Here is a 15,128-nt window from a genome sequence, read left to right as displayed (position 1 = left end):
ACTAAATGGTTTCACCAACTTGGTATTACAGGAACCTCTCAGGCTGCAGTACAGGCTATTCACCAGCTCTGCCTTTCTCCAGCCTCAGCACACTACTACTACCTGAGCTAGACCAGGTGCATTTCATTAGGCCAGTAAGACCTGGACAGGAGTATGGGAGCAACCTTTTCCACCCAGGCTCTTTTTGCCATTCCTAAATCCCGGACTCAAGTAAAAATAAAAAACATCTCAGTATCACATACCTGCCATCCAGAACCTTATTTCCTGCCTTCTTACATAATCTATGCACTCACTGCAATAATATATGTTCTGTTTAAATGGTTTTTCCACAAAAGACAATGGAGCAAATTTATCAAGTAAAAAGCTCCAGACTTTTGAAGGAATTTGCATGTGGAATGTTGTGTTTTAGACACTTTTTTATAACTTGATCGACATGGATAGGATGTCCTCATTTTAATGGGACATGGATTATCAGAAATGAGTCATTAACTTGCAACTGTTATGCACAGTGTAGGAAAGACTAAGTGCAACACAAAGGGATGAGGGTAAGGGAACCCAACACTAGGGAAGGGGGAGTGGAGAACCCTAGGCAGATCTAACGTCACCCTGTCTGCCCTAAGCATCCCTATATTGGTTCAAAACCTGTCGCCGAACAGGACACCTAAACCCTGCTTAACCCTAGCAATACACCCTGCTTAGGGAAGGATGAGCACTGGTCAATCCCCACTATAACTAAAGGCAGAAGGGATACACAAACAAGGGAAACACTTAGATTGACTCAGAGAAACACAAACGTCCTCCAAACACCAAAGAGGAAGATAGACGACTATTATAGCTTCAAGCCAAAATATCCCTGGCAACGTCCAGCAGCAAGCTGAGAGTTATAAACACCCAGGTCTAGGTGTGTCCATTAGAACCGGGGGAAGGTTGCCACTGGGCCCTAGAGTCAGAAAGACCAGGAGGAAGTCTGCAAAGCAAACTGCTGAGACCTTCTGCAGTCAGATGGAGAGCGACGGTCTGCAGCCTTTGACACACCCATGACAGCAACACACCAACCAAAAACAGCGCCAGAGTTTTGGCGCTCATTTCTGGCACACAGTAAGTCAACTAATAGGTGATGTAAACATTGACTAGGCAGTCTGACAATTTTCACTGTCTTTAATTAAATAATGTTGATAAGTCTGTCCCATTATGCTATAAATTAGATTACTAGGTTTGCCTGGCCACCATTTTCAGAGAAGAAGTAGGCTTTGAGGCATGAAAAAAGAAAATGCTTAGTCTATATTGTCTCCTCTACCAGTTGTCTACTGCATAATAATACTTCAGATCTCCTGGTCAGTCTAGGTCTGTGGACATGAAGGATGCACATGGTCAGCAGTAAAACTTACTGTTGCAATGAGAGTCTTATATGGGTCTGTGCAATACAACCGTAATATGTCAGCATGCCTGATCCATCGGTACTTCATCATTAAAACAGCACTAATGATACTTGATGCTATTTTTATAATTAAAGTGTTATTATTTTCTAAGAACAATGAAATCAACGCACTTATACATTGACAGCCACCTTTACCTAATACATTGCAGGCTGGGATATCAGGAAACCAGGAAAGGAATCGAGCCAATGAATATAAGGAACCTTGCTTGAAAATCAATGCAGTGGCTGTGAGAGGACATGCAGAGGAATGTTTGCAGTTGGATGAACAGGTCACTATTGCCTAGCACCTATTCTCTTACCTCGCACTCATGTCTTGAAACTTGTCTTACTACTCAGTGAGCTGTTTTGGGTGTGAACGTTTGAAATTACTTTGTCTCCAATTGCTCAGCTTTTTAGATAGCGTACATTTACATATGTTCCTTTCTGTTTTCATTTTACAGGTTGCTCTTACTTCTAGCTTAGGTACCTGGCTGAGTAAATTAAACAGCAGCCTACGTAATTCATTGAATAGCAAAATCTGTGGTATTGTTGAAGACATTAATCAAGGGATGGCTATAGAGGAGTGGACCCAGAAGGTATCACAAAGAAATGATTCATGCGGTGTAGGATCTGCTTCTAATTATGCATGTAATTAGTGAACTGCTACATTTCCGTTGACTATTATTATTTAATAATAATGGTCAATAAAAATGTAAAAAGGGAAGTAGGGGATATTAGTTTCTCATCAATTTTTGGCAAGTGTACCATTATTGTGTTTAGGTGACCATACACCTTAGATATCTGTTGGCTAAACACTTATTCATGTGTTCTCTATAGGGACAGCGGAGTAAGTTACTACCAGACTCATCTGGAATTGGCTTATTTACCTGAAGAACAAAATAATGAAGTGATTAAATTGACTACACTTTTCCACCCAATGTCATCTGTTGGGGAACAATTGAGAGATCCAAATACATAGATAATTGGCCGATTCTATAAAAAAAAAAATCAGGGTTATTTTGTTAAATTTATGTTTAAAATTTTTGACAATGCCTTCTTTTTTTCCATATTTGTTCCATTCCTGTATCAAAAATAAAAAAAAACAATCTTGACATTTTCACACTGACTTTTAGAGCTTTTATGAAGTCTAACTTCCTGTTGTTTCAAGAAACAACACATGTACATTAAAATGGCTAGACCCTGATCCTATATTTTGTAGTGAAGTGTGTATTGACCATGTGCAAAGGTCATTGTGAAAGGAGAGGGAGCAGGGAGAGCTGCGATATCACTTATTGTGATTGGTGGATCCTGTGTTATCAGCTGTGTGTTAAGATGCTCCTTGACATTTTAATTCTGTCTCTACTGATAAGGAAACTCCTGTAAACTTTTCCCGAAAGGACAGGCAGTCTGAGTCTAAAAAAGTCCCTGTGGACCATGTGAATATTGCAAGAATATTATTTTTGTCTCTTTTTAATATATTCATTAAAAAAACATTACCACATTGAAAAAATACATGTAACCCAATAACCTGATAAAAAATGTTATTTTCTGATACTAGTTTTCCTTTGAAATAATCTGTTTGAAATCATTGCAGTGACAAGTGAGTATCTAGCAATGTTTTTCTTAAATTGCCACGTTAGAATTTTAAAGCAATTTACAAAGTAGATTGTAATGAAAATAGCTTTTAAATTTTGTAAAAATCACTAAACTTTGGATTTGTCATTTATCCCCTTTATCCCCTTATCCGTTTTTGCGTTTTCGATTTTTGCCCCCTTCTTCCCAGAGCCATAACATTTTTATCTTTTCATCAATATGGATGTGTGAGGGCTTGTTTTCTGCAATGTGAGCTGTACATTTGAACAACACCATTGGTATTACCTTATAGTGTACTGGAAAAGGTGAAAAAAAATTTGAAGTGCTGTGAAATTGCAAAAAATTTGGCATTCCACAATTGTTTTTTTTTCTGTATAGGTTCTTTTTATCTAAGTGGTGAAAAAATTATAGTTTATACAAAAAAAGTTGCCATTTTCCGAGACCCGTAGCGTCTTCATTTTTCATGATCTGGGGCTGGGTGAGGGCTTCTTTTTGCGCTCCAAGATTAAATTTTTATTGATACTATTTTGGTGCAGATACGATCTTTTGATCTCTAGTTATTACATTTTAATGCAATGTTGTGGTGACCAAAAAAAACGAATTCTTCTTCTTTTTTACTCGTTACAACATTTACCAATCAGATTAATTTTTTTTTTATATTAAAAGATCGGGCGACTATAAACTCAATGATACCAAGTATGTGTATTTTTTATTTCTTTTATTGTTTTATTTTGAATGGGATAAAAGTGGTGATCTAGTCTTTTATTTATTTTTTTAAATATTTTTTAAAACTTTGTTTTAACTTTTCACTGCATTTAATAGTCTTCATGGGAGACTAGAAGCTGCGATCATCTGATCGCTTATGCTACATCAGCCCTGCTGTGTGTAGGTAAAATGCCAACCCATCAATGACCCGTGGTTATGTGACACTGCGCGATGGGCAGGATAAGCGAAGCGCTTCCAACATGTTAAATGCCGCTGTTGGAACTTGAGAGCGGCATTTAACATATTAACAGCAGCAGGTGGATTGCGATTCCACCCGTGGATGTTAGGCTATGTGCCCACGGTGCGTTTTTTAAGCGTTTTTTCCGCTGCGGAGACGCTTAAAAAAAGCGTACAAAACGCATCACATTATTTTTAATGGAATTCCACATTGTTGTGCCCATGCTGCATTTTTTCCGCAGCGGAAACACATCGCGGAAAAAAACGCAGCATGCTCATTAATTTTGCGGAATTGGCGCTATATAATTGTATTGGGATGCATGGGAAAAAAACGCATGAAAAACGTGAGAAAAACGCGACAAATACGTGATAAAACATGAAAAAAATGCTAGAAAAACGCAAGCGGATTTCCTGGCAAGGGAGTCCGGTTTTGATGAGGAAAATTCTGCTTACATTCTGCAATGTGGGCACATAGCCTTAGGGGTACATGTTAGCTGATAAAACCTGAGATGTGCAGGAAAAGTTGCTGACTCATCTCCGGAGCCTGCATCAAAGAGAGGGAGGCAACCTTGGACGTGCCTAAAAAGGGGGGAGGGTTAAAAAAGGTCTTAGGTTGGAGTGCCGCAAAGAGGTCAAAGCACAGCTAGCACACGGCAGAGTTATGGATGCCATGCAGCTGCTTCACTTGAATTTCATTGCAAACTGCATGCCTTTTGTTAATTGCCATACGGATGTACAAAAAAAAATTGCGGCCATTAACAAGAAGCAAGCAATTTGCAATTAATTTCTAGTGATACAGAGGAAAGTCACTGTGACTTCTATAATGTGGCGCTGCATGGAAGCTGCACCTCATATGTGTGATAGCCACTTGCCAACCAGCCAAAATGTGATTTTACGCGATCTTCTGATTACTCCAATTACTTTTATCTGATGTTAGGATTATTTTCTACTAGTTGTATGTAGTATAATGGATTATGAGCTGAATTTCATATGTTTCCTTATCACGATTTCAGCTGTTAAGTATTTATTATGGGTTCATGCTCTTTCACCCCCTCTAAGAGTACATCATCTAAAGCTGTAGCTACAGTATGGTACTGACCGTATATTTACTGCTTAGCAGCAGAGGACATAATTGGTGAATTTGTCAATGAACATCGCTACATGTGCTGTGAGCTTTTACATTTCGTTATTTTAAAAAAATCCTTTTTCTGTTTTAAAGTTCCCAACCCAAGCTGCAATCCTTGGCCTGCTCTACCTATGGACTAGAGATTTTGAATGCTCTATTTCTGAAACAAATCGGGATCACAAGGCTCAGTCTCGTATTCTGAAGAAGTATACAGCGATTGTTGTCAAGCTATCTACTATTACTGCTAAGGGGTACTGGAAAAATATGGAAGATGTAATCTCCCAGTCACAGAGGCTAAAACTGGAAAATATAATCTTGGTATGATTTTTATCTGATCCTATGAAACAGATGTCCATATATCTCGTCACAAATTCATAAAACTTTCTTATCTGAATATAAGCTTTAAAATGGTCTGACAATTGCTTAGTATCAAAGCTGAGGGTGCATTTAAACTAACTGACCATTTATTGGGAAAGGGGTGCTCATTTCTGATCATCGGCAAGTATAAGTAGGCTGATAGTTTTCTAATGAAAAAGCAAACCTCTCATTCGTTGGGTGAAGTGATTTTTAAGCTTGCATAAAAGTAGTAATTTTCAGCAGCATATCATCCTATGTAAATATGCCATGTGCTGCAGAAGAAAATGGTATACTATGTGCACAAAATGAATGTATTTCCAATCATTTTATGTGCATGAGATGTGTGGTTGGTTGGCATAAAAAGGTTATTAAACAACCATTAATTGTCTTCTATGTAGCAATCCGTATATTCTGCCACCGATGTACATAGGTGAGATGTGTCTGAGGAATGTGAGCACAGTGCTCTGTACAGATAATGGCAGATAGTGTTACTCGCTATCCTCGCCTCTATAGCCTGACCAGCTGCATATGGATGATCCAGCAAGGAAGATGCTGTAGCTGAACTTTTAGGAAGTTTACTCACAGTACTTTGACAAATGTTGAGGTTGAGATGTCAGTGAAGATGAGGTAGAAGATGAAGTTTGGAGTATAGAGGTAACAGGAGTATTGTCTCTCTATCACTGGTTCATGCTCCTGCCAAGATTGGGCAGAACGGAAAGAAAGGATGTGAGGAAATAGTCAGGAGGAGTTGCAGAGCAAGAGAGAGTCATGATGGGACATTACATCAGCAATACATGAGAATATAGAATAACAATGGCCATTAAATGGCAGAAAATGACAATAAACTCTGTAACAAGCATAATAATACAATTAAGACATTATATTTATGTCCGACATGCATATTTACACATATTTATTTGTAAGCCCTGAGGAAGATGACAGGACAGCACATGGTAGTTGTTTAATGGCTGCTATTGGGCAGTATAAATGCAACCCAAGGGTAGGTGCACAAAATTGTGTTCTCTCCATCTAATAAAAATGGTCCTATTATTCTGATCAGACTCTGATCAGAGTTTGAGCAGAGTGGCATAAGTTTTTTTCGGAGGTGGAAAAAAAAAGTTTTGCCCCATCTCCATTATGTCAGTCTGTTAATATCGGTCATGTCATCTGAGTACCATCAGATGTGTTTCACAGACCTATAGACTTGGATTCCTGATTTTGATCTGACACTTGGCTCAAAATCAGACGTGCACAGATATCATGGGTGAGAGTGCTATCCGTGATAGCCCTCATCTGATATAATCGGTTGTATAGACGAGCCCTAAGGCTAAGCACTTTATCATTTTAATTACTTTGTATATCCAATGTACACTATCATATACTGTGACTATATGTAATCCTATAAGTATTCTGAGTGTGTCATTATAATTTGTTCATTATAGAACAGTAGCAGATGAGAAAATAGAAATCTAGATTCAATATAGCTTCTATTTGTATTTATTTATGTTTTCATTTTAATTCATTCTGATTCTGGTGATCTCCCTTGCTCTATGACGGTGGTCATTCATTAGAAGGTGATACACTGGACTCCTAAACTCAGAGGAAACAAAATGAATGAATTCCCACATCTGCTGAAACTTTCTCCACATAATCTACTCGGCTACTCCTCCCTGTAACCTGTTAATGGACAGATCGGACAACATATGATAGAATGCCTTCAAAACAGCAAAGATTTGATCAAAATATCAAAGAACATTAGGCAGCTAATTGTCTAATACTAGCAGAAAGGGTCTTTACAACTTTACAGCCAGTTTCTTGATACAAGGGCCTGGCCAGCAATTGTTCTCCCTGTTGTGGATCCAGATCTTTGCACTGACTGTCCATCCTGGAAAACCTAGTGACTGTCCTGATTCCACCACTCACAGTATCCTAGGGACGCTGTGAATCACAGCTCTGCCACCCTATTGCATCGAGGGCTGGCTGACCTGTCAGGATTGTGAGTGACATCTCTACCGCTCAATCTAAGGAAGAGTTCTGTGTATTGTGATTGACAGATCAGTCATTCTATCTGGCTGGGTCTGTGGGATTTCCTGCAGACGTTATCTATTCTGTGTGATTACAGGGCTATTTAGCTTACAGGGCTATTGTAGCTTTGCTCAAGTGTTCTGTGTGTTTGCTCTTGTACTCTGAGTTATATTTTGATCTTGGTTGCCGACCTTGGATTTACCTTTCTAACCATCTGTTTGACTTATCCCTTTGTCTTGATCCCCTACCTTTCTGATACTCTGACCTCAGCCTGTTACCTGACTACACTTTTGTCTTTTCCCTTTTTGTCTATTATGAGCCCTCTTAGTACTGACCCTGGACCTCTTGACTATCCTGCCTCACAGTAAGTCTGTGGGTAGTGACTAGTCTGACAGTGAACTTTGTGTTCAACCTGCTTTTGGTTTTGGAGATTCCATATTTAATCATAAATCTGGGGAATGGCAAATAATGTTAATGAAATTACCCTTTCTGATAAAAGCTAATCTATTTTCATAAACTAGAAATATGGAATGTTCCTTTTTTTTTTGGAAGTGCATCTGAACAGCAAGGTGGATTGCTGTTGAGGGGAGATAGAGAGAAAAAAAAAAAAAAAATCTATAAATCTTCAGCACAGCGAGTGTGAGCGAGCTGAGTGTGACCTGAGCGTAAGTGAGAACGGCGGTAAGTGTGTGACTTGTGATTCAGTGACTTTGGAATCAGGGAGTTTCCAAGGGAGGAATTGCTTCTGTTTTTTTTTTTTTTTTTTAAATTAATACTTTGTATTTATTTTTAATTAAAGTTTCTGTGTGGTGCAATCCCCATTAGGAAATGTGCTCCACTATTGTTAATGCCATCCAGTGCACATCTTGCCACATGTATGCAGTCCTTGACCAGCTGGTCGAGGGTGCATACTGCTGTGCGAGATGTGAGCACATTGTGCATTTGGAAGCCCAGATTTTGGATCTAAATGTGCAGCTGGCAACACTGAGATCCATAGACAATATGGAGAGGAGTCTTCTGCTCACAGAGCAGACGCTCAATGGGATAGATGAGGAGGGGGATGGTAGGATGGAGCTGCAGGACAGTGTGGCAGTTAGCTGGGTGACAGATAGAAGGCGGGGTAGAGGGAAGAGTGCCAGGGAGGCTAGTCCTGATCTGGCACACCCCAATAAGTTTGCTAAGTTGGCAGATGAGGGGGGTGCCAGTACAGGGGTAGCACTGCTGCAGCCAGGCATGTCCTCTGAAAGCCGGAGGAGTGACTGCTCCAGTAAGGAGGGAAAAAGGAGAGCAGGGCAGGCCAGACAGGTGCTGGTAGTGGGGGACTCAATTATTAGGAGAACAGATAGGGCAATCTGTCACAAAGACAGGGATCGTCGGACGGTGTGCTGCCTACCTGGCGCTCGAGTCCGACACATCGCTGATCGGGTGGACAGATTACTGGGAGGGGCTGGTGAGGACCCAGCAGTCATGGTGCACATTGGCACAAATGACAAAGTTAGAGGTAGGTGGAAGGTCCTTAAAGATGATTTCAGGGAATTAGGCTGCAAGCTGAAAGCAAGGACCTCCAACGTGGTATTTTCCGAAATACTGCCTGTACCACGTGCCACGCCAGAGAGGCAACGGGAGATTAGGGAGGTTAATAAGTGGCTCAAGAATTGGTGTAGGAAGGAGGGGTTTGGGTTCCTGCAGAACTGGGCCGACTTCTCAGTGGGCTACAGGCTCTACGCTAGGGACGGGCTGCACCTCAATGGGGAAGGGGCAGCTGTGCTGGGGGAGAAAATGGTTAGAAGGTTGGAGGAGTGTTTAAACTAGGGATTGGGGGGGAGGGTATTCATTTTATAGGAGGGGAAGATAGTGCAGATAGAGAGCTGGGCACAAATAAGGAAGTTGGGGGTGGCGGTGGCATGGGGGGTGGGGTTAGAACAGTTAATAATTTAAGAAAGAATAGAGGTACAGAGAGTAACATCAAGTGCATGTATACTAATGCCAGAAGCCTCGCCAACAAAATGGACGAATTAGAACTAATGTTGTTGGAGCATAATTATGACATGGTGGGGATATCTGAGACGTGGCTGGATGAGAGCCATGACTGGGCTGTTAACTTGCAGGGCTATAGCCTGTTCAGAAATGACCGTACAGATAAGCGAGGGGGAGGGGTGTGTCTATATGTAAAATCTTCCTTAAAACCCATCCTGCGTGATATAGGTGAATTTAATGAAAATGTCGAGTCCCTGTGGGTGGAGATAAGGGGAGGGGGAAAAAATAATAAATTACTGATAGGGGTTTGTTATAAATCTCCAAAAATAATGGAAGCAATGGAGAATATCCTCGTAAAGCAAATAGATGAAGCTGCGACTCAAGGAGAAGTCATTATTATGGGGGACTTCAACTACCCTGAAATAGATTGGGGAACAGAAACCTGCAGTTCCAGCAAAGGTAATCGGTTTTTGACAACTATGAGAGACACTTACCTTTCACAGCTGGTTCAGGACCCAACAAGGAGGGGGGCACTGCTAGACCTAATATTAACCAACAGGCCAGACCGCATATCAAATATAAGGGTTGGGGGTCACTTGGGGAATAGTGATCATAAAATAATAAGTTTTCATGTAACCTTTAATAAGATGGGTAGTAGGGGGGTGACAAGGACACTAAACTTCAGGAGGGCAAATTTCCAACGGATGAGAGAGGATCTTGGTGCAATTAACTGGGACGATATCCTGAGACACAAAAATACACAAAGAAAATGGGAGACGTTTATTAGCATCCTGGATAGGACCTGTGCACAGTATATACCGTATGGGAATAAACATACTAGAAATAGGAGGAAACCAATATGGCTAAATAGAGCTGTAAGGGGCGCAATAAGGAACAAAAAGAAAGCATTTAGAGAATTAAAGGAAGTAGGTAGTGATGAGGCATTAAATAAATACAGAAAATTAAATAAATTCTGTAAAAAGCAAATCAAGGCAGCAAAGATTGAGACAGAGAGACTCATTGCTAGGGAGAGCAAAAATAATCCCAAAATATTCTTTAACTATATAAATAGTAAGAAACTAAAAAATGACAGTGTTGGCCCCCTTAAAAATAGTCTGGGTGAAATGGTGGATGAGGATGAGGAAAAAGCCAATCTGCTAAATGACTTTTTTTCATCAGTATTTACAAAAGAAAATCCCATGGCTGCCAATATGACTAGTGATAAAAATTCCCCATTAAATGTCAACTGCTTAACCCAGCAGGAAGTACAGCGGCGTCTAAAAATCACTAAAATTGACAAATCTCCGGGCCCGGATGGGATACACCCCCGAGTACTGCAGGAACTAAGTACAGTCATTGATAGACCATTATTTTTAATCTTTAAAGAGTCCATAATAACAGGGTCTGTACCACAGGAGTGGCGTATAGCAAATGTGGTGCCAATATTCAAAAAAGGGGCAAAAACTGAACTCGGTAATTATAGGCCAGTAAGCTTAACCTCTACTGTGGGTAAAATCCTGGAGGGCATTCTAAGGGATGCTATACTGGAGTATCTGAAGAGGAATAACCTCATGACCCAGTATCAGCACGGGTTTACTAGGGACCGCTCATGTCAGACTAATTTGATCAGCTTCTATGAAAAGGTAAGTTCCGGACTGGACCAAGGGAACCCAGTGGACGTAGTGTATATGGACTTTTCCAAAGCTTTTGATACGGTGCCACACAAAAGGTTGATACATAAAATGAGAGTAATGGGGATAGGGGAAAATATGTGTAAGTGGGTTGAGAGCTGGCTCAGGGATAGGAAACAAAGGGTGGTTATTAATGGAGCACACTCGGACTGGGTCGCGGTTAGCAGTGGGGTACCACAGGGGTCAGTATTGGGCCCTCTTCTTTTTAACATATTTATTAATGACCTTGTAGGGGGCATTCAGAGTAGAATTTCAATATTTGCAGATGACACTAAACTCTGTAGGGTAATCAATACAGGGGAGGACAATTTTATATTACAGGATGATTTATGTAAACTAGAAGCTTGGGCTGATAAATGGCAAATGAGTTTTAATGGGGATAAATGTAAGGTCATGCACTTGGGTAGAAGTAATAAGATGTATAACTATGTGCTTAATTCTAAAACTCTGGGCAAAACCATCAATGAAAAAGACCTGGGTGTATGGGTGGATGACAGACTCATATTCAGTGGCCAGTGTCAGGCAGCTGCTACAAAGGCAAATAAAATAATGGGATGTATTAAAAGAGGCATAGATGCTCATGAGGAGAACATAATTTTACCTCTATACAAGTCACTAGTTCGACCACACTTAGAATACTGTGCACAGTTCTGGTCTCCGGTGTATAAGAAAGACATAGCTGAACTAGAGCGGGTGCAGAGAAGAGCGACCAAGGTTATTAGAGGACTGGGGGGTCTGCAATACCAAGATAGGTTATTACACTTGGGGCTATTTAGTTTGGAAAAACGAAGACTAAGGGGTGATCTTATTTTAATGTATAAATATATGAGGGGACAGTACAAAGACCTTTCTGATGATCTTTTTAATCATAGACCTGAGACAGGGACAAGGGGGCATCCTCTACGTCTGGAGGAAAGAAGGTTTAAGCATAATAACAGACGCGGATTCTTTACTGTAAGAGCAGTGAGACTATGGAACTCTCTGCCGTATGATGTTGTAATGAGTGATTCATTACTTAAATTTAAGAGGGGACTGGATACCTTTCTGGAAAAGTATAATATTACAGGGTATATACACTAGATTCCTTGATAAGGCGTTGATCCAGGGAACTAGTCTGATTGCCGTATGTGGAGTCGGGAAGGAATTTTTTTCCCCATGTAGTCCATGAGCCAAGAACCAAATTTGACGATATCGGTACCAAGCGGAGTGACTAATTCTCTTTGGTATTTTTAGGTAGATGCATGTCTGTAGTTTATTTTTTGATATGATAGCCCTTACATATACGTAGCTTATTAACCCCTTCAGCCCTAGGCCTATTTGTACCCAAGTGCCTAAGCCAATCTGACCTGTGCCACTTCATGGGCTAATAACTTTGGAACGCTTTCACCTATCCAAGCCATTCTGAGATTGTTTTCTCGTGACATATTGTACTTCACGTCAGTGCTAAATGGGAGTCAATATATTTTACCTTTCTATATAAAAAAATGCTAAATATTCGGAAATTTTGGAAAAATCGGCAATTTTTTAACTTTGAAATTCTCTGCTTTTTACAAAAATACTGATACCCCCCATAATAGTTATTAATTTACACTCCCCACATGTTTACTTCATATTGGCATCATTTTGAAAATGAAACCTTATTGTTTTACGACGTAATAGGGCTTATAGTTTTATGCGCAATTTTTCACATTTACAGCAAAACCCACTTTTCAAAGGACCAAGTCACTTCTGAAGTCACTTTAAGGGGCTTACATAACAGAAACCACCCATAAATTACCCCATTTTGCAAACTACACCCCTCAAGCTGTTCAAAACTCATTTTTAAAAACTGTTAACCCTTTAGGTGTTCCACAGGAATTTTAGCATGAGCCAAGAACCAAATATGACGATATCGGTACCACCCGGAGTGACTAGATGTAGTATTTGTAACAAAATTTAATCCAAGTTATGTAAATACACACTGAACATGTCATGTGCATATATATATATATATATATATATATATATATATATATATATATATATATATATGTTACTCCATAATATCTTCAACATCGGACTCTGAATCTGACTGTTGTTCTACTGGCTCGTCTTCAGTACCCTTGTTCTGGCATGTCTGTAATCTGCACATGTCTGTGCACTTCAGGCCATTGCTGAGGCAAGTACACTGAGGAAGTTCACATGACCGCACACACTTGCAGGACAGTAGCTGTATAATAGCTTCTGGTGCTGGTGCCCCTTGCATCCACTTGACAACAAGCTTTCCGTCGTTATCTATCATCCAACCGCAGTCTGTTGGGTTTGCAACCCATGGCTGGCTCTGCAGACTTCTCCTCCAGATCGCAGCCTGGTAGTTTGCACGCAGTGCATGCATGAAAAGGCAGTCCTGGCAAGGAGGGAGTTGACTTGACTCTACCACTCCACGTCTGGCACAGAACAGCTGATAACGGAGCCTGTTTACCTCAGTTGTTTGGGTAGTTGGCAGGTACATGTGGCAGGTGATTTCCTGTAACTTCTCAAAAAGTTCGGTAGACACTTCCCATGAACGACCAACTTCCTGAAAGGCATCCTGGTATGTCTTGTTCATCTTCAACTGCTTGAGTGTCGTCATCTTCCCACGGCCAGCGAATGCACTGACGGTGTCACAGCCTGTAAATGCATGCATACCAATCAACGAATCACATACGCTGCCTCCCAATGTTCGGCTCAGAGTGGTGATATCCAGGAATCTTGTCCGGTTCTGTGTACCGCATTTCTGGAACAGGTGGGATGGGATTTTGTGGCACATGCCCAGACACAGGACCATGACATCAGTATCCTCCGAAGTGATGATGACCGACTTGTAACCAGATTCTGCTGCATGAAGAGCATGGAGAAGGAGGCGTGTGTCTGCTTCTTCTTGATTTGACTTAAGGTCAGCAGCCTCTTCCCACTGTTCTTTGGTGATCTTAAAGCAGAGCTGCTCACATGTGACATACAGCTCCTTCTCCTCAAGCTTCTCCCTGTGGTGTTTCGCCTTCCATTCTTCTACCAGAAACTTTATGAGACTTGCCTTGTTGGAGGAACTACTTAGAAGCTTTTTCCACTGCTGGATGTTGTGCCCATGTTGAATGTTCTTGAAATGGATCCCTGTGCCTTCATATCTGTTGACTCTTTCTGTATCTTTGATGGATGTCTCCTTGTAGACGTCAAAGACAATATCAATGCGCTTGCTCTTAGCACCCTCATGGATAGCGCGACTCATTGCTGTGCCTGCTAGCTGGCCAAATGTTGCATTGTTTCCCTTCAGTTTCTGAACCAGGCTCATCCCATCAATGATGGTTGCAGAGGGCTCGGGGATCACTTCTGCAGGACGAGCATTCCTCTCCAACTCCCTTGCGAGGGCAGCCTTGTTGGTCTTGCGGATAGACCCATCACCATTGGCAAGTGCCCATGGCAATGGACCCAGGGGATGAGTCAAGACATCACTCATTTGTAGCTTTCTGTTCTCAGCTACAAGTATCATCTGGCCAAATAGGTTTCTGTCAGCCTTCAAAATTACCTCCTTGCCAAGACCTTGTCTGCGTGTCTTCATTTGGATGTTAGAGAACGTTTTAAGTTTGTTCTTCGTCATCTTGTCATGAAACAATGTAGTTGGCTTATCGGTACCCAAACGCTCATCCTTGAATGTTTGATATGCATCCTCTCCTATACTGTATGCCCCTTGAAGGTCTTTGGCTACATCTGGTGGTGCTACAGTCGCTGTTGACAAACTGATAAGTTCACCATTATGCTCTTTGTTGAAGGGGTTCACCCAACCTGTCTCCAGCAGTTGAACGAAAGATTGGACATCGGCTTCATCTCTTCTAATCCTAGACACCTGTAGGTCTGAATGGCTGAAGTCAGTATATTGTTGGCCTACCAGGGCCCTCAGCTGCCTCAAGTACATACTGCGGTACTCTGATGTCAGGTAGAACCTGGAAACAGCTCCAACTTTGAGGCTGAAGCCTTTTGTGCCCCC

At 41.0% G+C, this 15,128-nt stretch overlaps 1 protein-coding gene across 1 annotated transcript in view; it reads left to right on the top strand.

Annotated features, from left to right (window-relative positions):
- The window catches only part of LOC143803957 (dynein axonemal heavy chain 5-like), a 587,287-nt gene that overhangs the window by 260,696 nt on the left and 311,463 nt on the right, over window positions 1–15,128 (top strand). Inside the window, exons 40-42 of the mRNA XM_077281707.1 lie at window positions 1,588–1,707; window positions 1,879–2,013; window positions 5,172–5,396. Of these exons, the coding sequence (XP_077137822.1) occupies window positions 1,588–1,707; window positions 1,879–2,013; window positions 5,172–5,396 (480 nt within the window). The remainder of the gene's footprint in view (window positions 1–1,587; window positions 1,708–1,878; window positions 2,014–5,171; window positions 5,397–15,128) is intronic.

Source organism: Ranitomeya variabilis, chromosome 2 (genome assembly GCF_051348905.1).
Source record: "Ranitomeya variabilis isolate aRanVar5 chromosome 2, aRanVar5.hap1, whole genome shotgun sequence".
Classification (NCBI taxonomy): Eukaryota; Metazoa; Chordata; class Amphibia; order Anura; family Dendrobatidae; genus Ranitomeya; species Ranitomeya variabilis.
This window is presented reverse-complemented; position numbering and strand designations above follow the sequence as displayed.